This window comes from Plectropomus leopardus, chromosome 18 (genome assembly GCF_008729295.1).
Source record: "Plectropomus leopardus isolate mb chromosome 18, YSFRI_Pleo_2.0, whole genome shotgun sequence".
NCBI classification, from domain to species: domain Eukaryota; kingdom Metazoa; phylum Chordata; class Actinopteri; order Perciformes; family Serranidae; genus Plectropomus; species Plectropomus leopardus.
The window spans coordinates 9,541,413-9,568,227 of NC_056480.1; the positions used below are offsets into that span (position 1 = coordinate 9,541,413).

Genomic DNA, 26,815 nt, shown 5'->3' on the forward strand with positions numbered 1-26,815 from the left:
TACATTTTTTATTCTCTGGCGACACCCAACATAGTTTAAGGAAACTGCACCTGTGATCCATTTTTTTTTCTTTTCTTTTTTTTCCCCCTTTTTGAGCTCTTCGGCTTCTTTTGGCATTTTGATCTTTGCAGCAGTGACCGGAGCAGGACCATAAAACCACATACATATATGTAAGAGAGGAGTGTGTCGCCTGCTCGTTATGGTATAAATCTGCAGCCGGGTTTCTGACAGTCCACGCACCGGGCTCTGGACTCGGTGCTGCTCTCTGACCCTCCGGACGACCGTCTGAGACTTTTTTGGGCTGCCACAACCACCGACGTCAGGCTGTGCGCGTCACCGTGAAGATGGCGGAGGCTGCGGACACACCACAACACCGGTTTTTCTGTCACTGCTGTAAAAGTGAAACAAACCCCAAACTCCCGGTGAGTCACTTTGGACAATGTTTTTATTCCCGCGTGCTGGCCTGGGAGTCATCCACGCGGACACAGATTTAGGGATTAACATTTTTAGAGCTCTTCTTTCTGTTAAAGTTAACTGATTTTTTTGCGTTTGCTCTGAAATTATAATCAATGCGATCACTAAAGCACACACATGACAGCCTGTTGGTGGTTGTTTAAGTTTACAGCATGCACCAATATCTTACATTAGAGGGAGTGAAATCTGGTGATTCACGTTGCCATATTTAGAAGCACCACTGTTGGCGACTGTGTCCAGTTGTCTTCTGTCAACTGCATGTGAGAGGTAGGAGGGGCTGTCTGGGTGTCTCCACATGCACCAGCAGCGCTTCCTAAACTGTTACAGAGCCGTAAATGGGTGCTTTTAACCCCTGCAGCCCCTGCGGTGGCTCAGTAAAAACATAACTGAATGACATGACTGTTTAACGTTTACACTTCTTGCTGGAGATTAATTCCTGCTGGTGGATCAGATCAGAGCGCGCTGTGTATAAGAGACTGTTGTTGGAGCGCATTTGCTGCGCAGCTGACACCTTTCATGGCACGATTACGCACCCATGCTGTTATGATGAGGCACATGCGCACGTGTTTGTGTTTGAGAAAGAGAGTTGATTAACCCTTTGAAACATGGATCACCTTTAGTTTGTTGTGTGCTTGTTGGCCATTGGTTATTGTTTTCAAGAAAACAGGCAATGATTGGCAAAGTTATTCGAGAAAATAAGGAAAAGGTCTAGAAAACCATGTTTACAATTACAATCGTGTTACAGAAAACATAATAACATACATAACATATGTATATAATAGTTTTCTTGCATGCTTCCACAGAAAACAACAAACATTGATTTATTGATTGATTGGGGTTCACATATAACAAGCATCCCTTTACAAACTCTCACACAACTCATGCAGTGTAATCCAAGTCTCATTTATCCAGTCGTATGCTCAGTACTTCCCAAATACACACATTTTTGCTATACATAATCATTAAAAAATGAACTTAACAATTAAAACGTCTGTGCTGTCTTCAAAGCCAGACTCCAATGCTATGTTTTTTTTTAGAAACCATTTCATGTTTGGGAAGTACTGAGCATACAATTAGAAACATGAGACCTGTATTACACTGCACGAATTGAGTCTGTAAACTTTTGATATGGTTTTGTTGTTTAACATTGTCCTTAATCAGTAAAAATATATGTTTGCCAAAGGCATTCCTATAATTTCTCCTTCAAGGATTATTTATTATTGCACTGTGCCTGACTCCTGAAATTGCACTTAAGTCTTGTTTTGATTTTAAATTCAACCATAGTTTTTTTTTTTTTTTTTTTAGTTTTTCATATTTTTATTTTGTGCTGTATTTTAATTTTTTGATTTTAAGTGTAAAGCACTTTGTAATGTTGGTTTTGATAAGTTTTTGTCACAAATTCAAGGTAACTGCTTGAGCAACTGATTAAAAAAAAATTTGTGGGTGTTTCTTTAATCATCATAGTTTTGGAATAAGGTAAGAAAAGATTTGTCCACAATCTCTTGGATGTGCAATAGGCTAAATATATACATATATTTTTCTTTTCAAGGATTTTATCTGTCCGAGATGTGACTCTGACTTCATTGAGGAAGTGACAGAAGACTCCAGGTACAGCTCAGTTATGGTGTTTAATATTGTAATTCATACTGTAAATTAAGGAACCTACATTTTAAAGCATGCCAGGTATTAAGAATCATGACTGTCAGTTTACAACACTGTTATTAAAACTGCTTGTTATGTATTCTGTCTAGTCTCCTGCAGAACAGCACATCAGCAGCCAGTGACGATTCAAACTCGTTGTTCTCAGACGTACGTCCTTTCAAATGGCATTTTTATGCGTGCACTTTACTTCCTCTGAGGCTTTGTTTGACATGTTGCTTCTCTGGTCTCTCTCCAAGTTATGGCAGCTGCTGTTCATGGAGCGCTCTGCTCTGCTGTCACATCCGCCCTCCTCAGAGTCCGACCCCGATGACAGCGAGCAGGTATCTGCAGGTCAGAGCCTTCCGTCTCCAGAGTCGCCAGGCTCCTCCGACGCCGGAGAACCAGAGTCTTCCTCCCAGCCTGAACAAGAGAGGTCATCCAGGTCGGAGCAAAGGCCTGCAGTGGAAGGGTGTGTGGACATGGTACACAGAAACATCACCAGTGTGTGCTTACAGTGTTGAAATCCTGTAGTATGCCACCAGCTTGCCAATTATTTATATATTTCCTCCTATATATGTTTTGTTTTTATGGATTGATTACTGAACAGGAGAAGAAAAAACAAACTCTGCACACTAGATTATGCTCCCACCACAGTTATAATCAAGGTTTTGAGCTACATGCACTTTATCAGAGAAGTTAACAATGCAGACACACACCTTTAAATACAGCTACACCAGGTCACCTGACAGATCACCTGACAGATGACCTGGTATCCACTGGGCTCCCAGTAATAAATACTTAATATACTAATAAATACTAATAAGACAAAATCATTCATAGATAACAACTCAACAAAATGTGGATAAGACATATAATGACAACAAAAAATGAAATTGCAAAACCGTGCATGTACACATACATAGATAAACATAAATATCTACACATATACACATAGCCCCAGTGTACAGTATTAGAAAATCACTAGAAAAAATCTGTGAATAGCACTAGCTCAGACTAAAACCTGGTGTACAGAAACTAGCATCAGACAAGACAACCTGAATATTATGTGAAAAACTTAATTACTGGATTCCTGAAAAGGCTAACTGCAAAATGCCAAATGTCAAAATAACATCTGTAAAATAGCCTGTAAAATAAGGGGGAAAAAAGTGGGTGATTCAGTTCATTTTTATTGTGAATTACAAAATGGTTTGCAGGCTACCTGGGACCCTAAGTTGATTATGACTGATGTAAACGCTTCATTACATGGGACTGATTTGCTTCAAAAGGTCATTAAAGTTGGTATTTATTGAAGCTTTCGGAAACTTCATCTGTAACCCTCCCAATCTGCTGTCTTCCTCATCTTTTCGAGTCAAATAGCGGTGCGCATCAGAAGATTTACTAACATATGGCATGGATTTAAACTGCTAAATATAGCCTGCATAAAATACGTGTTTTGAAAGAACACTAAAGCACGCATCTCTGCTGTCTGTTTTCGCCCTTTCAAGGATCGTGCAGCAGTTCTTGGCCGGCCTGTTTAGCAACAGCGGAAACCCCGGTGCTGCCCCAGCTGCTCTGTAAATGACTTTTAATTTTCAATTCACGTCATTTACTTTTGATTTCATCTAATGCCGTGTGATAACCTCCTGCTCCGTCTCTCTCGCTGCCTTTTCTGTTTTTCGCTCAGATCCAGCATGCTACAATTGCACTCAAACCCTGGAGATTATGCATGGGGTCAGGGAGGTCTGGACGCGGTCATCACAGAGGTCAGTGATGTCAGAGGTGGTGATTTCTGAGCATTGTGTTTAGTTATTACATAATTTCCTCGCTCCCTCTCAACTTTTCATGATGAAACACAAAACCCCAAAATTCTGCTCACACAAAGTTAAGACTGTCGATTTCTTATGTTTTTACCCATCCAGTACGACTCTTGGTTCCCCTCTCGTCTCCACTCATATATCCAGACTCTGTGTTTCTTCTCCCACAGTTGTTAGGACAGTTGGAGAGCACAGGTCCTCCCCCAGCGGAAAAGGAGATGATCTCATCCCTGCCAACAGTTTGCATCTCTCAAGAACAGACAGGTCACGATCCAAGCATGACATACTGCCCACCTCTCCGTCTCTCCTCTTGTTTTTCCTCCCCTTCTGCCCCTTTCCTTCCCTCCGTCCTTTCCTGTGATATCCAGGGTTCCCCACTGGTCCTTAAAAAGTCTATAAATATCAGTATTAATTGATATTAAAATGACTTAATTCAGTCTTTCAAAAGTCTAAAAAATGATATTAAATGTTGACTTTTTGGACTGATCTTTTGAAATTCTACACTATAAACTTCTTTAAAATGCTATACTATGACTTTTTTTTGACATTTGGAACGATGAATTCCTAACCTTAACCCTAACCCTGGCCCTGACCCCCAAACCCTAACCCTGCTATAATTAGCCATTTTTCAACATTTTAAATGTTGACTTTTTGGACTGTTCTTTGAAATTCTACACCATAAACTTCTTCAAAATGTTACCATACATTTTATGGGCATCTGGAACAACAATGTCTTTTTTATCCGTTATTACTGCATACTATATTCTATTCAATATTTCAAGAATCACTTCGGTGTTGCATCCTCTATCTATCTTCAACAGCTTTTTACTACATTCCTTTCCTCCTCCCGTCATACCTTCATTTCTTCCTCTCTTTGGTAGTTTTGATTGGTAGTAATATCTATAGACTTCTAACAAGTAGTGAAATGTATCACTTACAACCTGGCAACCCCCCAAATCGTTTTTTTTTACGACTTTATAATGACTCGTTACGGTTAAAAAAAAAACAACCTCTCTGACCATTTATAAAATCTGAGATAGAAGAAATATGACTTGTTGTAAAGTAAAAGATGTTAAATCTTTATTAACATAATTAAAGGGGGTTAGCTGCATGAAATGACAGGATGACTTTACAAAACGGCCTGTGGATCTGTCTGAGGGGTTATGAATCATCAAAAAAATGTTATGACTGGGTTCTCTTTCTCAGCTTTTCTTTGTGTCTGTTTCTCATGCACACACTCATACTCTCTGTTTCTGGTTTTCTTGTTTGTCTCTGGCAGACTGCAGACTGGAGTGTCCTGTTTGTAGGGAGGAGTATTCATCGGGGGAATCTGTTAGAAAGCTCCCCTGCCTCCATTACTTCCACAGTGAATGTATAGTGCCGTGGCTGGAGCTGGTAAGGATGGAGGAGTGGATGTGGTCAGTGGTCTGAAGGGTTGCAGTGTGGGGTTAGATTTGTCTGAAAGTTTGAAGAGTGTGTCACATCCTGTGGGAGGGCTGTGACGACAAACATTAGCGTTGCCAAATGTTTTTTCAGGTTTTAACTGACTTTTTGCCTGCAAATTACAGATTATCTTGAACACATTTTTCCTTTCAGAAGTTAGATTTTCATAAATTAACGCACGTGATTGGTTGATTGATTGATGTTTTTTATTTTCGTGTCATGCACACAATGTGCCCAACCCTCATGGACACCAAAATTACAGTTTCAGCAGTCATTACATTTCATTTCATCACAAAGGTGACAGATTATTTTACAGGTCCTGCCTTCTTTCCCAAGCTTGAACAAGGAAATTTGCAACAAAAAAGGTTCCCTTCCTGAAGCACAAATCAAGTATTTCATATTCATCCAACCAAAAGAATTAAACTGACAAAGTTTAAGTAAAAAATACATCTCTCAAATCATCATAAACATGCCTAAAATTAAAGTAGCCAAAATAGCACATTTTAATTGCAAAGTGCTCCACACTCATAAAACATTAAAAACATGCAACAAAAGCAAATATTTCCATTAAAAGCACAACTTTTGGTCAAATTTATATATTCCTTTATTGTGATCAAATGTTTATTGAGGTTTTTAGAAGAACTGTGAGAGATCATTACAATAGCCGAAGTGCGCGTGTAGTCAGCAAAGCACATTATGGTATAAAGTTTGCCTTTACTTTCCCTTCCCCCACCCCCCACCCCACCTTCCAGCTCCTTACATCATATATCTAGGCACTGTACTACCCCAAAAATATATAAAAACTGTTGAAAATAAACAAGACTGAAAGAAAGGAAAATAGTGAGAAAAAAAACAAAACCAAAAAAACAACTCTACCCATACCTCTAAACACCCAAAGCTGAATCCCAGAAAGACGGATTATTAATGGGACAGTGTTAATTTCCTCCACCAAGTGGTATCAACAGAAATAGCAGACAATATACATAAGCTGTATGTTTACATGTGAAAAGATGTAACATTAAAGATGTGATATATACGTATCAATAGATACATCAAACTGATTCATATATTCTATTTATCAGTCATTACGCAATGGACAGAAGAATACAAAATACAGCTAATACATTATTTATGCATGTGCTCTTTGTGTTGTTATAGTCAGTGACACTCTCAGATGTTTTTCATGGGGAAGTTAAATGGGGCCACTGGAAATCTTGGGGTGACAAACCAAAACCAAAAGATAAAGTTACAGCTAAATCCGATGAACCATAAGTTAGAATAAAAAATAAATAGTAATGTCGTACACTTCTGTATTGTTGATTATCTGTAGAGAATTGGCCTAAAAACGTCTGAAAAGTCTATGTCTGAAAGTGATTACTGCTGATTTTATACCCTTTTCTGGGCAATGTGTCCTCCAGGATGCAGACATCGAATGCCTAATTATCAAAGTTAATGCAATATAATGTAATAATGCAAATGATCAACGCACATTTGCACAACTCCTCAATCAGTAAGAAGAAGGCCCCGTCAGTCCTGCCTGATCCCAGTCACCCTTTATTCAGAGAGTGTGGGTTTCTTCCTTCAGGACACAGTTGCTAAAATGCTAAAAAAAAAAACCTCATCTGTCCCCAAAGCCATAGTCTTTTTTAAAGATTTACTCAGTAAACATGCAAGCTGTTTCTGTCAGCAGTGAATATAACTGATGTTACTTTTGTTTAACACCGTCAATTCAATATCTTTTTGGATCTTTCTATGAGATATGTGTTAGCTGTTTGAAAAAAGGGTGTGAAAAATGTGTGAAGACGTGCTAACACATTTGCAAAAGGAGACTTCTGCTGTGCTGAGGAGGTGATGATGACGATCAAGTGGATCCCAGTTTCATTAAGCGTGTCCAAACAATCGAGAAAAACTGCAATATGTCTTTTTGTGTATCTTGCAACCGGGGGCTATTTGATGCATGATGTCCTGTTACTTCTCACCTGTACTTTCTATTAAAAGCAAAAAGGTAAAGAAAAATAAAACAGCCTAAATCCCAGGTCTTCGACTGGGGGTCTTGAGCCCCCGATGGAGTCCTCAGAGTCACTGCGGGGGGGTGTCACAAAACTATTGTTTGATAATTTTAGATATTTTTTGCATACTTCGCCCACAGCAAAATCTACTGTAGAATATACATCTAACAAAAGCCAAATAAAACAACAAATATCAAAGAGTAGAAGACAATATGGCACCGCTACTATTGATTATAGTTTACCTGTGAATTGACAAAAAAAAATGAAAAATGATCACTTTATCGCAATCCCTAAATTGACACCTTCAGATTACTATTTTTTTTAGCCCCAGTCTGAAACCCAAACATATTTCATTTACAATAAGGGACTGTTCTTTATTCATTAGTGTGACTTTTAGGTTTTTTTTTTTTAAATATCAGGACCTTCCCTGGAGCTACAAGTATTTTCCTTGAGTGTCTCTGAGTGACTGGGGGAAAATGCATGACCCTAGCTTCTCCATGAATAACCGAATTTCACAGTTTGTAGCTATGATAAATGGTGTGATTTTGGAGATTTTTTAAAAGAAAACGTGCCTTTCATACCCAGTTTCATTAAGCGTGTGCAAACAATCGAGAAAAAACGCAATGTGTCTTTTTGTCTCCCTTGCAGCATGATACCTGCCCGGTGTGCCGAAAAAGCCTAGATGGTGTTGACAACAGCCTCCCGCCCACATCAGAGCCCCCAGAGGCTCGCTCCATCAGGACAGAGCAACAGGAGAGGCAGGCGATCTGAGAAACAGGCCAAGCAACTCTACCTCCTTTACTGTTTTCAAGAGACTCGATTCTCACCTCAGACTTTTGCCTCCGCATCGACTGCTTCCAAAAAAAAATACAGTACATGCATCACAGTCAAAACTTGCAGCTTCAACTCTCCCTTCATCATCCCTGATGAGGAGCTTTTGGTTTTCTTCACCATCTTTAAGCCACACTACACACAAAAGGACCGTGCAGTTTGCAGAAGAGATTCAGAGGTGATGTGTCCTTCTCGCTACACTGCCCTCTTAAGTGCTTTTCTGAATGACTGACTTTGATGTCGTGAACTAATCACCACTGAGCTGCCAGTGGTTGTCAAAATGATGGGTATTCACAGAGTTATGAAGTAACACTGTTGCATTAAGGCTTTCAATCAGACGATTTCCTCACGCAGAGTATTTTGTTTTTCCACCCAGTCTGATTCAGCGTTGATCTCCTCTCTATATTAAAGCCTAACCCTGTGATCCCCACCTTCTGCACCTTCTTTCATCTCCCGTATCATCAGTTGTGTGAAGTTATATTTTTTCTCAGATCTTAAAACTCAACAGAACAGAAGAAAATTTAAAAGTTTACTTGAATATGGCAGTGTATGTAAAGCCCAAACAATATAATGGCCAGATATATAAAATACACACTATATGGTTTTAGAATGTTTTCAGGATTTCGGGATGTTTCTAGGATTTTAGGACATTTCTAGGGTTTAAGGATATTTAGGATTTAAAGAAATTCCTAGGATTTTAGATGTCCCTATGCTTTTAGGATATTTTTAGGGTTTTAGAGCATTTCATTTTAGTACGTCTCTAGGATGTTTCCAAGAAATGTCTTAAGAAATGTCCTAAAATCAGAGAGGTGTCCTGAAATTCTAGAAATGTTCTAAAATCCTCAAAATGCCTTAAAAGCCCAGAGATGTGTGTTGGGCTGCTGTGTCTGGCCCCTGGTGCTTCTGTCATTTTGCAAAAGTGGCCCCCAAGAAAAGCAAGTTGAGTGTACCTGCTGTAGGTTACTTTTTGAGCTAAAACCCAAATATACTAACAAATGTACAATGATAAAAACAGAAGAGCCAAAAATATGTAGCCTCTATCTGAAAAATTGGTACCAGAAATCACTGACATTTCTAGGATTTCAGGACTTTTAATACGGTTTTTCTACGGTTTTAGGACATTTCTAGGATTTCAAGAATGTTGTAGGAATTCAGGACATTTCTATGGTTTTAGGACATTTCTGGGATTCTTGGACATTTGTGAGGTTTAAGTACATTTAGGATTTTATGATGTTTCTAGGATTAAGGATTTAAGAATGTTTGAAGGATTTTAGGACATTTCTAGGATTTTAGGACATTTCTAGGATTTCAGGACGATTCTAGGATTCTAGGACACGTCAATGTAGCACGTCTCTGGCATGTTTCCTTGAAAAATCCAAAGAAATGTCAAAAAAAAATCAGAGAAGTGTCCTAAAATCCCAGAAGAGTCCTAAAATCCCTGCTGTAGGCTTTATTTTTTGAGCCACAATCCCAAAACCCAAATATATTAGTAAATTTACAATAATAAAAACAGAAGAGCAAAAAACATTTAACCTATATTTGAGAAATTGGTAGGCTGCCAGAAATCACTGAAATCTTTTGCATAGCCAAATAGCCTAAATCCCTGATAAAACAATTGTAAAAAAAAAAGAAAAAAAAAAAAGTTGATTAATTGAATGTCTACGAACTGGTCGATCCGTCGATTAATCGTGTCAGCTCAAACTAATATCCCTCTGGAGCAGAATGATTTATTTATAGGCTAAAGTGCTCCCGGTGCCGCGGCCTGTCTGTAGGCTACTGTTTATACCAGGAGTAGGCAACCTGTGGCTCTAGAGCCACATGCGGCTCTTTAGCCCCTCTCCAGTGGCTCCTGTGTCTCTGACTAAAAATTATATGGAAATGAATGGCGATTATTTTTTGTAAAGATTTTCATTCAATTTTTCAATTGCGAAAATATGTAGCCTGTACACCGAATATGAAAATGTATTTCATTAACTAAAATATGCATCATATTTCTTTTCTGCTTAATTTTGCCAAATTTCAAAAGCGGTGGACATCAAAAAATCCTGACTAGCTATGGATAGCTATGGAAAATGGAGAAGTTAATAATGCATATAGATAATAATAATAATAATAATAATAATAATAATAATAATAATAATAGATCTTTTAATTTTTAACACCAACACTGCAAAGTCAATGTAACAAAAAAATAATAAACAGTGGTAAAACATATTAATGAATGCGCATATAGACCCATTAATAATACTGATAGGCTAGTTTGACTGTGTTATGTTACCTGCGGCTCCAGACAGATTTGTTTTGTTTGTTTTTGGCCACAAATGGCTCTTTTGACAGTAAAGGCTGCAGACCCCTGGTTTATACCCTCTAACGTTATGTTGACACCGGGAACCGCCACTTTGACAGCTGACTGTTGCAGACCAGCAAACACACCCTCAACCGGCCCGAAAACACGGCGCTGCCAGCTACCGAAAATACTTAAGTAATGAAACACAGACATTTTTGTCAATGACCGAGGACCGCAGGAACCGCGTACGACCGACATTTGCTCTCCTCTGCTCTCCTCCCCTCTCCCCTCCGCCCTCCTCGGTCCTCCCTCCTCCTCCTCCTCCTCCTCCCTCTCCGGGGCTGAGAATGCCCGTGTTGTACTGACACAGTAGCGATACGGGCTGAGCAGACATGGAGGCCCGATTAGACGAGAGAGGCCCGTGCTGACACATCCAGGCCTAGCTAACGGCGTGTGTGAGTGGATTTCGGAGCATCTCGGGAGATATTTCGGATACTAGCTGCTGTAAGGAAGAAAGGATTTAAACACCGAGGAGGAAGAAATAGAAGGAGATCCATTTCGGGTCTCTGTTGATTCAACGCAGCCGCCATTTTGTTGACAGTTAGTGTTTTTTTTAATAACCTAACACGGCGCCGCATCTGTTATTTTACACCGCTGGAATTTTATTTTTTTTTAACGCGTGTATTTATGTCGATTTATTTGTGCGTTTGTGTTTAAACAAACGTCGGGTGGGTTTAACGCTTTAGCTGACATGCTAGTGCATCGTTAGCCGTCGTAGCCGAGATGTAGTAACACGAGTGCTTACGAGAATGTGACGGAGATGTAAGATTATGTGCATCACTTGTCCGGGGTTGTGTCCCATATTCAGTCGGTTTACACACATTGTTTTGAGGCTGTAGGCGTTTGCGGCTCATTTGCAGCTTATATTCAGTGTGAGTTAAAGCCGCGCTGGGCGAAAATGTGCCTAAATCGCCCTCAAACAGGCTGCTGATAGATGGCTAGTTAGCCGCTGCCAGTGCCATTGATACAAAATGTAGCACAGGCTGTCTTATTATTGGACGGATGGGAGCTACTGGCTTGTTAGAAAATAAACAAACCTTGTACAATACATGGGATTTATCAAGCCATTACTTCCTATCCTAAATATTATAGAAATGCATATATTTGGAGGATGCTTGCTTTACATGCTGGCACTCCACCATTGCAACTTTTGTGTTTTGGAGCTGGCAAGGTTAATCAATATTTTTTTTTATTGACGGTTTTGAGCTGTGTGCATTGATCTCTGATGGCTGCGTTCAAGATTATTAGCCCGTTATAACCCATCAGGCACTTCTGCAAACATAAACATTTGTTATGCAATTGTAGCTTGGGACAGACATTCAGATCTAGCTTTATGGTTCATGCATTAATATCTTTGAACAACAGCATCCCAGATCTGACATTTTGTCATGTTTTTGGCCATTCAGCACTTGGAAGATAAAATATGTGGCCACCACGTTGATACACACGAATGGAGGACACAGCCAAATAATGTGAACACCGTTTCTGGACAATTACAGAGGTGAGTGAATATCATATGATACAGTTTCTTGCAGACTTATTGTTGCTGTTGAGACAGTGTAGGAATCATACTGCTTTCTGTGGCTGCTATTGGTCCTCACGGCCGATTTTGATTTAATGTTTACATGCATGTACATGTTTGCAAAAAATATCTCCGGACTGCGTGCATTGCAGCGTCACCTTAAAACTGCAAGAGCATGTGTCTGAGGCCGGATTTCCTTTCGATAGAGGCAGTGATTATGATTATGACTAAACAGGGCTGAATTTGCTGAGTTGATATGAGTAAATTAAGGGTGCAGAGTTATTCCCTTGAGGGGCAGCAGTGTTGACTGCACAGGAAACCGAAAGCAGATAGCGTTATTTGGTTTGCTCAGCCCTCCCTTGGCCACGTTTTTTTGCATAACACAAGGGAAAGTGCGATGCCTAAAATTGTATGCCCACAATTGATGCAGTGTATTTTAAAACAGGAGGAACTACAGATTGAGGATGTTTGCAGGGTGCTGCTCTGACTGACACCTGTCATTCCCATTTAATGCAGCCCTCACTGCAAATCAGTTTATGGTCCAGGTTTAAAACATTATAGCCGCCTTTTTTTTTTAGTTTAAGGCCAGTTATGTTTGAGCACTTCCGCTGCTAGATGATACAAAGTATTTGTAGTATCTGTAGTAGTAGTAAAGGAATTTGGCTGCTCCCCTTTCTAATACCGATGGAGTAAAAGTCCTGGAAATGACACGGAGCTCTGAGGGTGCAGACGCCAGCCCTCATGTGAATGATGTGGGGGGGTTGGGGGGGTTGGATACTATTGCTATGGCCAAAGGGAAATCATGCAGTTATGAACAACGTGTGCAAAAGTGAGGAGGGAGGGAGGGAGAGAGGGAGTAAGAGGGAGGAAAGAAGTGGGGAGGGGCGCGGGAAGTTGTTTACTACGTTCCTGTCTGCTCTGCCATTTCTTAGGTTTGTTGGCCTGATATTGATTATTGATTGTCCTGTTATTTCATCATATTTTCTGACATTTGTTCATGTTTTATATGCCCCTCTTTCTACTGTAGCCCTGTTAAAATCTGAGGAAATTGGCTTGATATCTTTGAATAAATAAATATGTAGATATAATAGTTAATAATAATAATAATAATAATATTAGCAGTAATTTTGCACTTTTTAACTTTACACCTGTGCTGGGCACTTTCTAACTGTTTTGTTTTATATTGTTTTAAGGATCTGTTTGTTTTCGGGGTTGTCTTTACTGTCAGTGAGGAGGTTTTTAGTGTTTTTAGTTGGTATTTATTTTTACATTTTGTACCGAGATCGCTGAGAAACACTCTTTTATTCTGCTCTGTGTGTAAATGTATAGCAAAATGACGTTGAAGCTGAATTGAATTATTAATCATAATAATATTTTTAATAATAATAGTTTTTTAGATATATTTTCCTCATTTTTAAAAATTATTATCATTATTACCTTATAATAATATTCTCCATCTTTCTCTCTCTTAAAAAAAAAATAATTTTCAGGTCATTTCCTTGTCACATTTTTCTGATTTCTTGCAGTTTGTGGGGCGTCTCTTACCAAATTGCTCAGTGCCATTTTAGGCATGTTTTTAAAAGAAATCCAACCAATTTCGCTCAGGGTTCAAAGGTTTAAATGCATGTGAAAGGCATCTGATCGTTGCACAATAAAACTGGTGTCGTTCCAGGTTTCAAACTCCTGAAAGTAAAGGCAAACAACAGACGGGCATGACTGATATCTGTCTCTGAAACCATGCAGTGCTGTCACTCTCTGGTTTTGCAGCATGACTGTAAAACATGATATGACTGCAGTGTTCTCCAAACTGCTGTGTAAATACAAAAGTACCTCAATGCTCAACATGAAAATGATAGGCTTTCGTGTTCAGGCTTATCAATCACTAATTAGAAAGCGATTCGGCCCCTGTGTCAGATCATTTACAGGAGAACAAGTGCCAGTAAATGACCTGGCTTAGCTTGTGTGAGGTAAGAGGAATGTTTTGGCTCTCCGGGCAGCTTTTCTCTAGAGTAGCCTCTCACTGAGTAAGGTACTACAGCGGCTTATTTTTGGCATATCTGCTGTCAGGCGGCGGAAGCAGCTAGTATCAGCGCTTAGTATAAAAGAATGAGGAGAACATTTGTCACTCTGTGAGAGGACACAGGGAACGGAGTTGGGGGGGTGGTAGTAGTAGTGGTGGGTGAAATGTGTTTCTGATTATAGTGGGAACACAGTGACTTTAGTTTGTGTGCTGTTACTACTGCTTTCCAAGTTTGCAAAATAGAGGAGGAAGAGGACGGAAGAGCGTAAAGAAAACGGTGAAAGAACACAGAGATTGATGGAGTGTTAAAGAAAAGAGAGAGGTGTGATTTGAGTGTGGTATGTGTAGCGAGGGGGAGTCTGCAGTTTTGAGGCGAAATGGACTGAGTAATTGAAGTAAACACAGAAAAGAGGGCGTGGGGAAACTACATGCCAGACGCCCCCCTCAAAAAAAAAAAAAAAAAAAAAAAAATTGGGCTGCGTTTACTCTGTGGTTCAACAAAAAAATCTCTACTACTGTTTTCCACAGTCGTAATCCAAAACAAACATGATCTAAGACGCTGTGAAGGGTAGATTTCTTTTTTTCCTCGTGCTGTGACACTTTAGCGATGTGTCGACTTGTATGACTTTCCTCAGGCTCCATTAAGTGGCTCCTTTAGTGCTCTCCACTAATGTAGGGCGCAGAGAAACCGCCGGCACGTTGACGCTCTATCACTCACTCTCAGTTGCTGCTGGCGAAGGCTGGGAAAGGCGGCCGGATCCTCTGTCTAGTCCCAGAGGGCCCAATGTGCTGAGGTCACAGTTCTGAATTGCCTCCAAATGACTTCACCCAGAGAAAGCACCTGCTTGGGGGCGAATCCGCATTAAATCACTCAGTGGCCACGGGGAGCTGTAGACAACTTCATTGAATTGAGCTGTCCTCTAAGGAGCACAATTAAGAAACACGCCGCTTTCTGCTGCTGCTGCTGCTAACGTAGGGTATGAGCACTTCGCCACCATCACAGGCTCCCGTTTTCACTGCAGCTAATGAGGAAACTTAAGGGATTGCTCATTTGGCATTTTATCCGGTAACACCTCAGAAAGATGTGGCAGCACTATGGGATTAACTATTGACTCTGGACCTTGTGGGATTAGTACTTCTTAAAGGGATATTTCACAGATTTTCAAATAGTTCTCTACCAAAATAATGCAGGTAGTATGTGTAGATGGGGCCTAGATATGCTTTCTAACCCTGTGGCCCCAGGCTCTCTGTCTGTTAATCCAACTACATGCAGTACGTCCACATTTTTGTATTGCCCGCTAACCGTGCCGCCAACAGCACGAACAAAGAGCATGCACATAATCAGGAGAGTTACTCGCCCCTCTCTCTTTTTCTCTTAAACTCTGATCGTAATCCAATCATATGGTAAAACCAGGCAGATCTGATTGAATATAAATCCGCATTATGTTACTGCACTGCACTTATTTCTCTTTTTTTAAGTGTTTCCAGAAACATATTTTCAGCCCTGTTTTTTCTTTGTGAACAAGAAGTGGGTGCCACGCTGCTATTTTCTATTTCTCGCCCCGAATATTTTAGCTTACTGTTTAACTGTAATACGACACCGTTGGCCACCATTGTTTCACTCGAACTATTTCACATTACCTCACCTACTGGTGGGAGCGTCTTATATGGCGTGATGGATTCTGGTTAGTTGAAGGTTTTTTCTACCTCGTGAGCAAATTTTTTTTTTTTTTTCTGGTAAGGTAGCACCAATTTCAAAGGTATTTGCATATTTCTACTGCAGAGGTGGCCTAGTTTTATGTAAGGACTGTCTTAACATTGGTAAAATACTTCCCTAAGCGCAGTATACACTGTGCGATTTTGGGCTGTCCCAGATGAAAGATGACCAACGTGTGAGATATCTTTGGTCCTGTCCCTAAAACGGTGGTCCTACGTCGCACACTGAGAGAGGTTCAACGAGCTAGCTTGTTTACTATCTGACTTGAATGCCGCTGTCACACTGAACATCCCGTAGAGCCCGTTTAAACTTTTCAACTTTGTAAAAACAAGCATAATAAAACGTCAAGCATTTGTATCAAATTGCCAGATCCGATTTGACTGGCAAAATTCTGAGTCGGGTACAGCCCTGATTTGCTGTTTTGTATTGATATCGATGGACATACAGAGTAGCCTGGGTTTCAGTAGGTGTTGTCACCATAGAGTCTGCATACATCAAACTTGATGCCGTTCCCATGTTTATTGGATCCATGTCTCACAGTGTAGCTTGCATTAAACTTTGTAAGATTGTTAAAATCTCACAGTCTGTCGGAGGCTTTAGGTGGACAATGCAGAGTCGTTGAATCTAATGTTACATTTCTCAGGTAGAGGAGCCTTGCCTGTATAAATAGGTCACAGATTGTTACAGGCCGTGAGGACGAACACGTCGTAAAAAGTCACCCAGACAGTATGAAGGACAGCCTCTAACTAAATAGATGATAAAAATTGTTGCCCTCACCTGCTTTCAGCCATCATTCATAGGACATTTTATACTTCTTGGTTGCAGGGCGCTGTTTAAAACTGTCAATGTTTGGTTGATGTTCTGTTTTGCAGTGACTAATGTGGAATTTGTTTCTCCCCCTCCACCCTCCCTTTCCCCTCTTTCTCCTTGCTATACCTGTCTTAACTTCAACAGTTGAAGGACGGAGAGAGAGGGCTGGACAGCCAAGGAAGGGAGAGAAGCCGCCTCAAAACAAGGAGAGCTTCACCCTTACTGTTATCCCCCTTCCCCCCCTTTCCCCCCCTCAACCCCTATCCCATCCCCCAACAAAAACTCAACCTGGTATCCACAACATCCCCTCCCTGGTAAACCAGTACGAAAGTTGTGATGGATCCAAAAAATCCGGGGGGAACTGCAACGCCACCCCCTCTTCTCTCAGGTGCCCCATCAGGGGAGCGAGAGAAGGAGGGAGGGAGTGGAAAGAAAGAAGAAGAGGAGGAGAAGAAGAGAGACAGAGAGAAGGAGGGAGCTGCTGCTGTCGCTGCAGGCGCAGGAGGGGCAGGAGCAAGTGGGCCAGGAGGCGCAGGCGGCGACCAGTCCCATTTCTCCATCAAAGAGAGCAGCCTGTCCGAGGGCAATGTCAAACTTAAGATTGGCCTCCAAGCAAAGCGCATGAAGAAGCCCCCCAAGATCCTGGAGAATTATGTGTGCCGACCAGCCTTCAGGGCCACCGTGAGGCACACAGGGCGCGGAGGAGGCGGGGCTCGTGGAAACCGTGCAGGAGCTGCTGGTGACGGCGCAGGTGTTCAGAGCCAGAGTCCTTCAAGTGGCAGGGAGAAAGATAAGGACAAGAGTCCCAGCGTCAACAGACCAGCCTCATCATCTTCATCGACCCCCTCTGCTAAAGCGCCCACACCACCTCCTCCTGCTCCTCCTCCCGCCAGCACTACCACCCTGTCACCCTCCCAAGTTAATGGGAGCGCTCCGGCAAAAAGGGTAAGGAGGGAGAACAGTGAATTTGTGTATTTTCATTCAGCAATGGATTAACACTCCACCAAAAGTAAACACAGCCAGCATGCTCTCTGTATTTATTTTGTGTACGTTTACTTCCTCAAAATGTTATTAGTCCGCAGTCAGTGAAGCAACGGCCCACAAAAAGGTTACCGCAGTAATCACCATGTTATTGCACAGATAAAGAGCAGAGCATAAATTCTTTCGTTTTCTTTGTTTCTCTGTTAGCCTGTCTCTATTCATCACGCACCGCCCCCTCCAATAGCCCTCCGTTTGTGTCGTCTCTCCTCTGTCCCTGTAAGGCCACGTCCTCTCCAACCCCCCTCTGCTGTGTGACCCCCTCTTTAGCTCTCCCTCTCTGTCCCCAATCTGACCCTGATAAGTGTTATTGAGTTGAGTGTAACTTCCCCCTTGGGCACAGCCGGAGAGCAGCAGATAGAAAATCTTATCAATGGATTGCAGTTTGTAAAACGGTGCAGAATCAAATTTCTGATTGATAGTTTGTTTATTTCACTGGGGCTGGCAGATCTGTTGGGCTCAGTGGCGTTAGCACCTTAGCAGCTCACAATTTCTATACATTCCTCTCAAATTTGTCATTAAATATCAGCGTATGACTTAAGCACATTACTTAAAAACAGAGTCAGAATTGAACACCAAGCGCCAAACGCAGGTAGATTTTCCGTTAGGTAAGTAAATCTCTAACGGCTAGTTGCTACAGTGGCAGGTGGATGTTGTCCCAAAACAGTCGTGTGAAAGTATCTATGCTGAGAGTCACTGCTGCATTTTTTTTTTCAAGATTATTTTATGGGCTTTTTGCCTTTATTTGATAGGACAGCTGAAGTGTGAAAGGGGGAGAGAGGGGGGATGACATGCAGCAAAGGACTGAGGCCAGAATTGCACCCACAGCTGCTGCATGGAGGATGTAGCCTCTGTGCACGGGGCACCCGCTCTATCATCTGAGCTACTGGGCGCCCCGGCACTGCTGCGTTTTGACGTAATTTAGCGCTCTCATGGCTCTGCTGCGCCTCCGCTGTCTGTGTCCAACACACACACACCTGGACCGGTGCGGCAAAACCTGACTGTCTCGAGCACTCCTCGCTTTTAGTGCACGGGACATCTGCTGAACTATCACCTGCTGGCATCATTGTCAACAGCAGTGCATTAGCTCCACATTTCGTTCATACCTTTCACAATAAAAGCCCTAGACAGATTCACTGCATCATCTCTGACCAGAGTGAACTTCTGCACATGCTGAGGTTGTTTAATATATTTAATTGTTTTTTCTTCAGATTTTGCTCTGGCCCTTTTCTCTAAGTTTGCATTCAACATTGTATATTATTATCTTATCTGTTATTATAAATTGTGCTGAAAACAATGCATATGTGAAACAAAAAAGGTGATTTATCATTTTGGCAGGTAAAAAAATATGCTTGGCTTGTATTTTTTATTATCTACCAGCCACCTTGGCTGTTAAGTCAAAAGTAAATTTTAGATACTGCTTAAAAATGTGTTCACTTGTTCAGAGAAAAAAATCTTTACATCCCTATTATTAAAGAGATTGGGTAGTGTATTTCTTAAGTTACCACCTATAACTTGCTTTTCCTATTTTTTTTTCTTTTTGCAGGGTTCACCAAAGATGGATTGCAAGTCTGATACAAAGACCGACATGAAAGCGACCACCACCACATCTGAGAGACCCCTTAACCTTCACCGCCCTCCGCCAGACAGCAAAACGCATCCCTCGGGGAAGAAAACTCCAACTCCACAACCCACCCCCCTGATGTCTTCACCCTCTCCACCACTACCTGCATCAAAAGAACCCAATTTTGACGCTGTTAAACCTCCTCAATACACCTACAGCACTGAAAGTCATAGAGAGAAGGACAAGGGCGGTCAGAGTTGGGGAGCACCGACAGTCACAGAGAAATTAGCTCAACTCATAGCGACTTGCCCACCATCGAAGACTTCTAAGCCAGCCAAACCTGCAAAGGTTGACCCCACTCCTTCTCTCCCAAGCTCAGGCTTTATGGCCCCCACAGCCAAGCAACGAGACAGGGCTATGGCCAATAGGAACACATATTCAAGAATGGTACACCTTTCTCCACCACCTCCTGTGTCACGACCTCCTGGTCGGCCCTACGGTTCTAGGAACAAGGACAGTGTTATGGAAAATTCAAGCCCTCTGACACCACTGAGGAAAGAGGACACAGAAGGGCCTGAGATAGCTTGTAGCAGCAGCGGCAACAGCATCAGCAGCAGCAGTAATCGCAGCAGCAGCCCAGCACTCACCTATGGCAATAACCGCCTGTCAGCCATGTCAAAGGACAGCAACAACGACAACAGCAACAGTAGCATTCCTAAGCAACAGTCACGTCCAGCTCACTGCCTACCCCACACAGCATCTTCGCCGTCTTGTCCCATTTCATCCTCCTCCAGCACTTCAGCTGAGCAAAGGACAGTGAGCGCAGTGAGTCACCTGGGCTCCCCTGCTCCCTCACAAGGACACCATGCACGAGAGAGTCCTGCCTTGGCAGAGGAAAGCAGTGCGAGTGAGAGGGAGCAGGACAGCGACGGCCCCAGAGACTTAACCAAGTGCCCTCCTCCAGCAGGAACAGGAAAGCTGGAAGGGAAAGACAAGGGGGGTAGTAATCAGTCACTGCGAATTGAGAGGGGGAAGAGCTCTAGTCCGAGTAAGCGCAGTCCCAATCGGGATGGTAGCCGACCTGGTCGGACTAGCAGTCCCCCTGAGCCTGTAAGACAGAGGCCTTGTTCTTCACCAGAGCCAGATGGTGACGAAAGCCCACCAACGCCTCTTAGAGACGATTCTCCCGATTCATCTATAGACTCTCCAGCAGAGCAGGAGAGCAAACCCCTTAAAAAACGCAGGGCAAAGAAACCCCGCTGGACCCGTGTCATGAATAAGGCGCACGGTCAAAGAGCAGGCCACGACAGTCCCTTTGACCAGAGCAAAACCACCTTGCCTTTAAGCCTGGAAACGTTGTCTCCGCCGCTTAAAAGACCCGTGGGCAGGCCTCCCAACCCAAATAAGGTCAGCTTAAATAAGGTCAAACCAAATCCTGTGCCACCAAGTCCACCGTCACCGCTTTTCCCATCGCCTAAGAAAAGGGGGAGGCCAAAGTCCAAAATGCCAAGGCTCGACGCCCCGGCCCGTGGGTGCCTTCCTAACAAACTGGCCCCCTCCAAGGTCTTTTCATCTTTACTGAAGTCCAAAGAAGAGCAGGACCCCCCTGTTCTTCACCCAGAGGTGGACCTGAACCCCCCTAAACCTATGCCTAGAAAACGTGGACGCCCCAAGCGCCTTCCTCCCAACTTGCCCCAGGAGAGTCAGCCTCCCACGTTGGCTCCAGAGTCAGGGGACATGGGAGACAAACGGTTCCGCAGCAAAGGAAATGGGCAGCTTATCATGAAAACTATTATAGGAAAGATCAATAAGATGAAAAGTATGAAACGGAAGCGTATTCTCAGCCAAATCTTGTTAGGCCCAAGACCAGAGGACACTCCTAAAACCACCCCCAGCGGGGTGGTCGGTTCTGTGGAAGCTGCGACCCAATCACTGTCCTCCCTGGCTGCTTCTTTTGGGGGGAAACTAGGGCCTCAAATTAATGTCAGTAAAAAGGGCACAATATACATGGGTAAGAGAAGAGGCCGTAAACCAAAATCGGTAAATGCCACAGCCTCAACGCCACCACCAGAACCTTTTCTATCCCCAAACACCACTTCCCCTCTCCATCACCATCAGTCACAGTCACAGCAACAGCAGCAGCTCTCCTCCTCTGAGGTCTTTCCCTCCCCCTCCCTGTCACAGTCCAGTGGAGGCCACAGTCCCATCAGTGATGCCAGCTTCGTGGAGCCAGGCTCAGTGCACTTTTCAGGTCACTCTCACTATTCTAACTCCCATCACAGCCACAACACGTTCTCCTTCCCTCCCCCAACCTTTTCAGCCCCTAATCCTCGCAACACAGGGTTGGGCTCAATGTCATCATCGATGGCCACAGCAGCTTCCCAGAAAAAGTCATCTTGCCGTGGATACCATCACCACCACCATCATTACAGGCAGCACTACCATTACCATAAGCTCTCTCCTCCCAGGCCGCTCCATCCTACCTCCCCTGCCCCCCTCAGTGAGCTAAAAGAGGCCACTCCGTCACCAGTCAGTGAGTCACACAGTGAGGAGACAGTTCCCAGTGACAGCGGTATAGGAACTGACAATAACAGCACCTCTGACCGTGGTGAGAAAGCTGGAGGCGCTGGCGGCTTGGGTGCAATCGGTATGCCACCAGGCATGGGCAGTGGATTATTAATGCCAGGGGTCATCGGTTCAGCTTTGGGTCCAGGGGTGGGCCTTAATTCCAGAGGCAGGCGGCGACACTCTGCTGTGCTCATGGAACATCCCTCACCCTCTCCATCACCTCATGGCGCAAGGTCATCACCCGATCCCAGGAGACCTCACCCAGCAGCTCCCGCCTCCTCCTTAATGGGACACAAGGAGAAACACAAGCACAAGTGCAAACGCCGCAGCCACGGGTGTCCCGGCTATGACAAGCTAAAGAGACAGAAAAGGAAACGCAAGAAGAAGTACCTGCAGCTGCGCTCCCGGCGGCACGACCCAGACTTTCTTGCTGAGCTGGATGAGATTGTTGTTAGACTGAGTGAAATACGGATAGCACACCGTACCACAGGGCACCGGCTCGGCAGTGGGATAGGCATCGCAGCGGGAACAAGTCGAGTGCCAGGAGTGGGGAGCAGGGCCAGTGGTGGCTTAGGAGGCACAGGCGGCCCTCCTCCACATCATTATGTACACAGGGACCTCCTGCCTACCATCTTCAGGGTTAACTTTGGCAGCTTCTACTCCCACCCTGCATACTCCTGTGACCCATTGCACTATGTACGTAAACCAGACATGAAGAAGAAACGGGGACGGCCTCCCAAACTGAGGGAGTCCATGTCTGAGGTTCCTTTTGTACCCGGGCTTGGATTTCCACTCTCCAGCGGAGGCTTCTACCACCCCTCCTACAGCGTTCCCTACTCCTCCGGGCCCCTCGGTTTGGGCTATTACAGAGGCTTCCCTCCAGCTAGCGCTCTGTATCCCCACCCACACCACCAGTCACCCCACACAGCCCCATCCCATCACTCTCACCACTCACCGTCTTTCCCCCCTCCTCCCCCGACATCTTACATGCACCATCACCACCCCTCACATCTCCTGCTGAACCCCTCTAAATTTCACAAGAAAAAACATAAGCTGCTCAGGCAGGAGTACCTGGGAGGAGGAAGGTCCCCTGTTCTGTACCCACCCATGTCCTCTGAGCTTTCCTTCAACTGGCACCACAAACACAAACACAGACACAAACACAGGGAGCGCTGTGCGGAGGAGGACAGAGAGGAAGCAGCAAGAGGAGGATCAGGGAGCCGCGGTAGTGCAGGGATATCTGACAGCGGAGCATCAGGGAAAGGGGAGCGAGCTGGCAGTTTAGGAATGGCAGAGTCTTTACAACGATGCCGCTTTGGACGCGACACCTCCAGCGCCGGCGTCAGCAAACAAGCTGCTTCCACTTCTGCCAACTCCCCTTCTTCCTCATCATCATCATCTGCAGAAAGGTACAAGCGCAAAGAGAGCTCCATGTCCTGCTTAGGCCCCTCCAGGCTTGCACTGGGTAGCAACTCAAAAGGTCACCACCCAGTGGAGTCCTGGTTTAGGATGGGCAGCTCCAAGGCTGACTACTCTAAGCTTTCACGGGGTCACGTGGCACCTGGCCAGGGTCCCTTCTCAGACGGACGGGCTGAAGACCCAGCTGGCTGCTCAGATAGCGAGGATGAGGAGCCTCTCACCCCCACGGAGGATGTAGAGCCTGGAGCCCACGATTCTCCAAACCTTACAAATCTGTTTGCTTCTGCTCTCACCCGCACAACGCTGAAGGGGAGCAGGAGCAGAAAGCCTGAGGTAGTCACAGAGAGCTCCAGCTTCTCCCGCATGGACCGGCCGATGAGGAAGGACCGCTCAACATCAGCAGAAAGGAGAGATATAGGTGAGTCTGATCATGCTAAGTTAACCCTCTGAAGCCTGAGCAAATTGGTTTGATTTCATTCAAAAACATGGGCAGAAGGCAACGAGTAAGAGATGAGAAGAAATTTGCAGAACATTAGTTAAAAAGTTTCAAGAAAATTAACTGAAAAAAAAGATAAACAAGTAAAACAAACAAGAAGTGACCTAAACAGTGCTAAGAATATATACCCATTTATTTTATGTACTTTATTATATTTCTTCCTTTAACATGATTTAAAATCTCAAAGTATTGATACTGTAAATGTGTATTTTTTGGACATTTTTCTTATATTATTTTAGATAATTTTCTAATAATACTTCCCTCATTTTTAAAACATTTCTTACATAATTTATTTGTCACCTTGTACTAATTTCTTGCAATTTGTAGGTAATTTCTTGCTAAGTTGATGTGCCTTTTCCCCCATGTTTTTGGAAGAAATCAAACCAATTTTCTTAGGTTTCAAAGAGCAAATAGCTTGTGAAATGTGCCTCAATGAAGCACAAAAAAATGATGTTAATTAAGAGTAGCAGAGCTGGGTGACGTGGTGAAAAAGGTTATCATGGTGAAAAAAATAACATATATATCACATATATCACATCATTTTATCTTTGGTCAGTCCTTTCTGTACAAGTTTTAAAAGCACTAAATGTAGCGGTTGTGCTGTCGGGAGAAGTTTGCCTCTAGGCTTTCTTCCTAAATGGGATTTCTTGGTTAAGGTTAAGGAAAAAAAGTTAGAGTTGGGGTTAGGAATTAAACAACCATCAATTAATCTGAATTTGATCGAATATGTGAAATTTCATTGGTAAATAAAGATCTGATACTGAATTATAAACTGTGTACCCTCCTTATGGGTTGCTTTGGGTCTAGAGAGCAGCGGCAACATTGGAAAATGAAGCGGGCAAAGTGAAGCATTATTCAGTAATATTCAATGTGTTTCATATTATATGTGTAGGCCTCTACATCCTAATATGTTTTATAGGCTATGCAGTGCTGCCAGAGAATATGCAATATGTTTATGTAAGCTTGGAGTGAAGAAAAAAATGCATTGGGTATTGTCTGGTATAAGCAACATGTTTTTATGGTGTTGCTTTTTTAAATATATTATTGATCAGTTACTTGATCGTTAATGTTACCAATGATTGATGAAGGAAAGCACTCATGATTTGCAACCCTAGTTGGGGTTAAAGTGAATGTTTTCTGCCATCCATTTCATTCTTGCGGAAAGCAACTTTTCCCATGTGCAATTTCTGCTCTCTTAATCAAAACAATAACAAAAGTAGGAATTTGGAGACGTCACAAAGTAGCATGGATCATTCATTACAAATAAAAAATCAATCTGACGTGACTCAGGCAGAGATCAGGTTCACGGATGAGAAAATGGATTCCAAATTTTGAATTGTATTAAGCATTTGTTATATTTCTATCAAGGAACATTATACCGAGATAAAAATCGTTGCGTTTTTATCACCCAGCCCTATAAAGAAGGTTACAACAGCATCTGTATAGGTCACTTAGAATAAAGAAAAGACCACAGTAACCTTAGCAGCAGAGAGCTACATGCGTCTATTCACTGCATTGAATCCCATATAATTCATGTAGCATTATACGCTTTTGAGTTTGATGAGATATGCAGCACAGAAAATCTTTTGACCCAAATTAAATTTGACATTGTTAAAGGTTATTGGAGTCAATTGTGCACCAAATTCATTTTCCAAAAATAGTTCTGTGCATGCAGTTGTATCAAGAATCCTGTGGCTGAATATGATTTGCTGATGTCTAATGAGCTTTATGGCTTGGCGCAGCCACAGCGAAACTGGCACAGTGTGCAATCAATTAGATCCCGGGCTGATTCCAGGACTATGTATTTGGGCAATAACCGTTTCAGACATTGCCATATGGCCCGGTGAGAGGGCTCTAAAAATCTTGCTTGATCCCTGCTCACTGAAGCCTGCGTATCTCCTGAAAATCCTTCATAGTGCTGAGGAGTAGTGTAGTGGTTACAGCTGGAGCCATCCATACCTCAGTCATGGTTAGATCAAACAACAAAATTATCTGTGCTGTCTCTGCAGCCCTCTCAGCTGTCTCCCATCTGTACAAAGAAAATAGAGTGGAAAGGGCCACTTATTTTGGTGAAAAAAAGTCCCTTTGAAAGACGGTGACATCCCCTGTGTGTACACTTTCTGACATTTGGTAGCTCTTACTCGTGGTTACGGGCTTGGCAAAAAAAAAAAGCATGCGTAATGACTTCAACTGGCTTCTCTGTGAGTGTGGATGGCCGCAGTTGGCCACAGTTGATATAGCATTCCTGCCAGAGCAAAAGGGGTGGAGTGTTTTGTTAACATGCTATATTTAGTAGACATTTCCCTCAAAAGCCCACAGTGTGAGGCCTCGTCCTGTCCTTCACTACACCCAGCACCTGGGCCGAGCTAATGTTGCTGATGTAAGACGCAAAGCCTCAGCAGTGGTCTTCATCTGCATGACTCTGAGTGCCCCTTGACTGAGGCTGCTGTGCTTTTGTGTGTGTGAGCAGCCGTGGTGTTTTTGTTTATGAGTATGTTAGTAAGTGAGATGGGAGGCTGTAAGGTCCCCGTTGAGGCAGCATGATGCAGTTCAAGCCATGCCAGGGTAATCCTGGATTAGAGCTCAGGACTCAGGGTCAACCAGCGGTCGCAGACTGTGAAGGTAGAGGAGGCCAAGGGTGGGGACCGGACCGGCACACAAGACAAGTGGGGAACTGATGGAAGGAGATAGATGTATACTGACAGAGGATTGTGGGTAAAGAGTGAAAGTGGGGAAAAATAGATTGTAACAGAGGCGAAAGATAAGGTGGGGCATGAAAAAGCAGGTGTGAATACAGGGTTCCCACAGATTCGTAAAAAGTCTTAAAAGGCATTAAATTCAGTAGTCTAAACATAAGGCATTAATTGGTATAAATGTCTTAAATAAGTTTTCAAATGCTAAGATATTGGGGTGAGGATTTTATAAATCATTTTTTCTGACATTGCATTGTGAAATTTCAAAATAATTGGTAATAACTATTTTTTTTGAAAATAATTTTTACATTCATTTAACATTGGGCAGATCAGGATATAGGAGGAACCAACAACACTCATAAACATTTACCACATCTGATTAAGTGAAAAATTAACTACTTTTCTTCTC

The 26,815-nt window shown here is 43.0% G+C and overlaps 2 protein-coding genes across 5 annotated transcripts in view; both read left to right on the forward strand.

Annotated features, from left to right (window-relative positions):
* The first annotated feature begins 342 nt into the window (after positions 1–342).
* Positions 343–8,642, forward strand: rnf115b (ring finger protein 115b). The gene is made up of 9 exons (XM_042506868.1): positions 343–422; positions 2,024–2,082; positions 2,226–2,283; positions 2,373–2,584; positions 3,621–3,689; positions 3,800–3,878; positions 4,100–4,193; positions 5,209–5,324; positions 8,030–8,642. The coding sequence occupies exons 1-9, from the start codon at positions 345–347 to the stop codon at positions 8,150–8,152; spliced, it is 888 nt and encodes a 295-aa protein (XP_042362802.1). The 5' UTR covers positions 343–344; the 3' UTR covers positions 8,153–8,642.
* Positions 8,643–10,915: 2,273 nt separating this feature from the next.
* ash1l (ash1 (absent, small, or homeotic)-like (Drosophila)) overlaps positions 10,916–26,815 on the forward strand; it is a 45,815-nt gene continuing 29,915 nt past the window's right edge. For 3 of the 4 annotated variants that reach the window (XM_042506740.1, XM_042506737.1, XM_042506741.1), the window contains exons 1-4: positions 10,916–11,099; positions 11,966–12,060; positions 16,773–17,573; positions 19,213–23,635. In XM_042506740.1, the coding sequence (XP_042362674.1) occupies positions 16,965–17,573; positions 19,213–23,635 (5,032 nt within the window). In that variant the 5' untranslated portion in view covers positions 10,916–11,099; positions 11,966–12,060; positions 16,773–16,964. The remainder of the gene's footprint in view (positions 11,100–11,965; positions 12,061–16,772; positions 17,574–19,212; positions 23,636–26,815) is intronic. The other variant, XM_042506739.1, reaches the window with a different exon arrangement.

Coding starts and splice junctions, on each gene's coding strand:
- rnf115b (XM_042506868.1), top strand. CDS start 345: ATGGCGGAGGCTGCGGACACACCACAACACCGGTTTTTCTGTCACTGC. Junction 2,083..2,225: donor GAAGTGACAGAAGACTCCAG/GTACAGCTCAGT, acceptor TATTCTGTCTAG/TCTCCTGCAGAACAGCACAT. Junction 2,284..2,372: donor CAAACTCGTTGTTCTCAGAC/GTACGTCCTTTC, acceptor TCTCTCTCCAAG/TTATGGCAGCTGCTGTTCAT.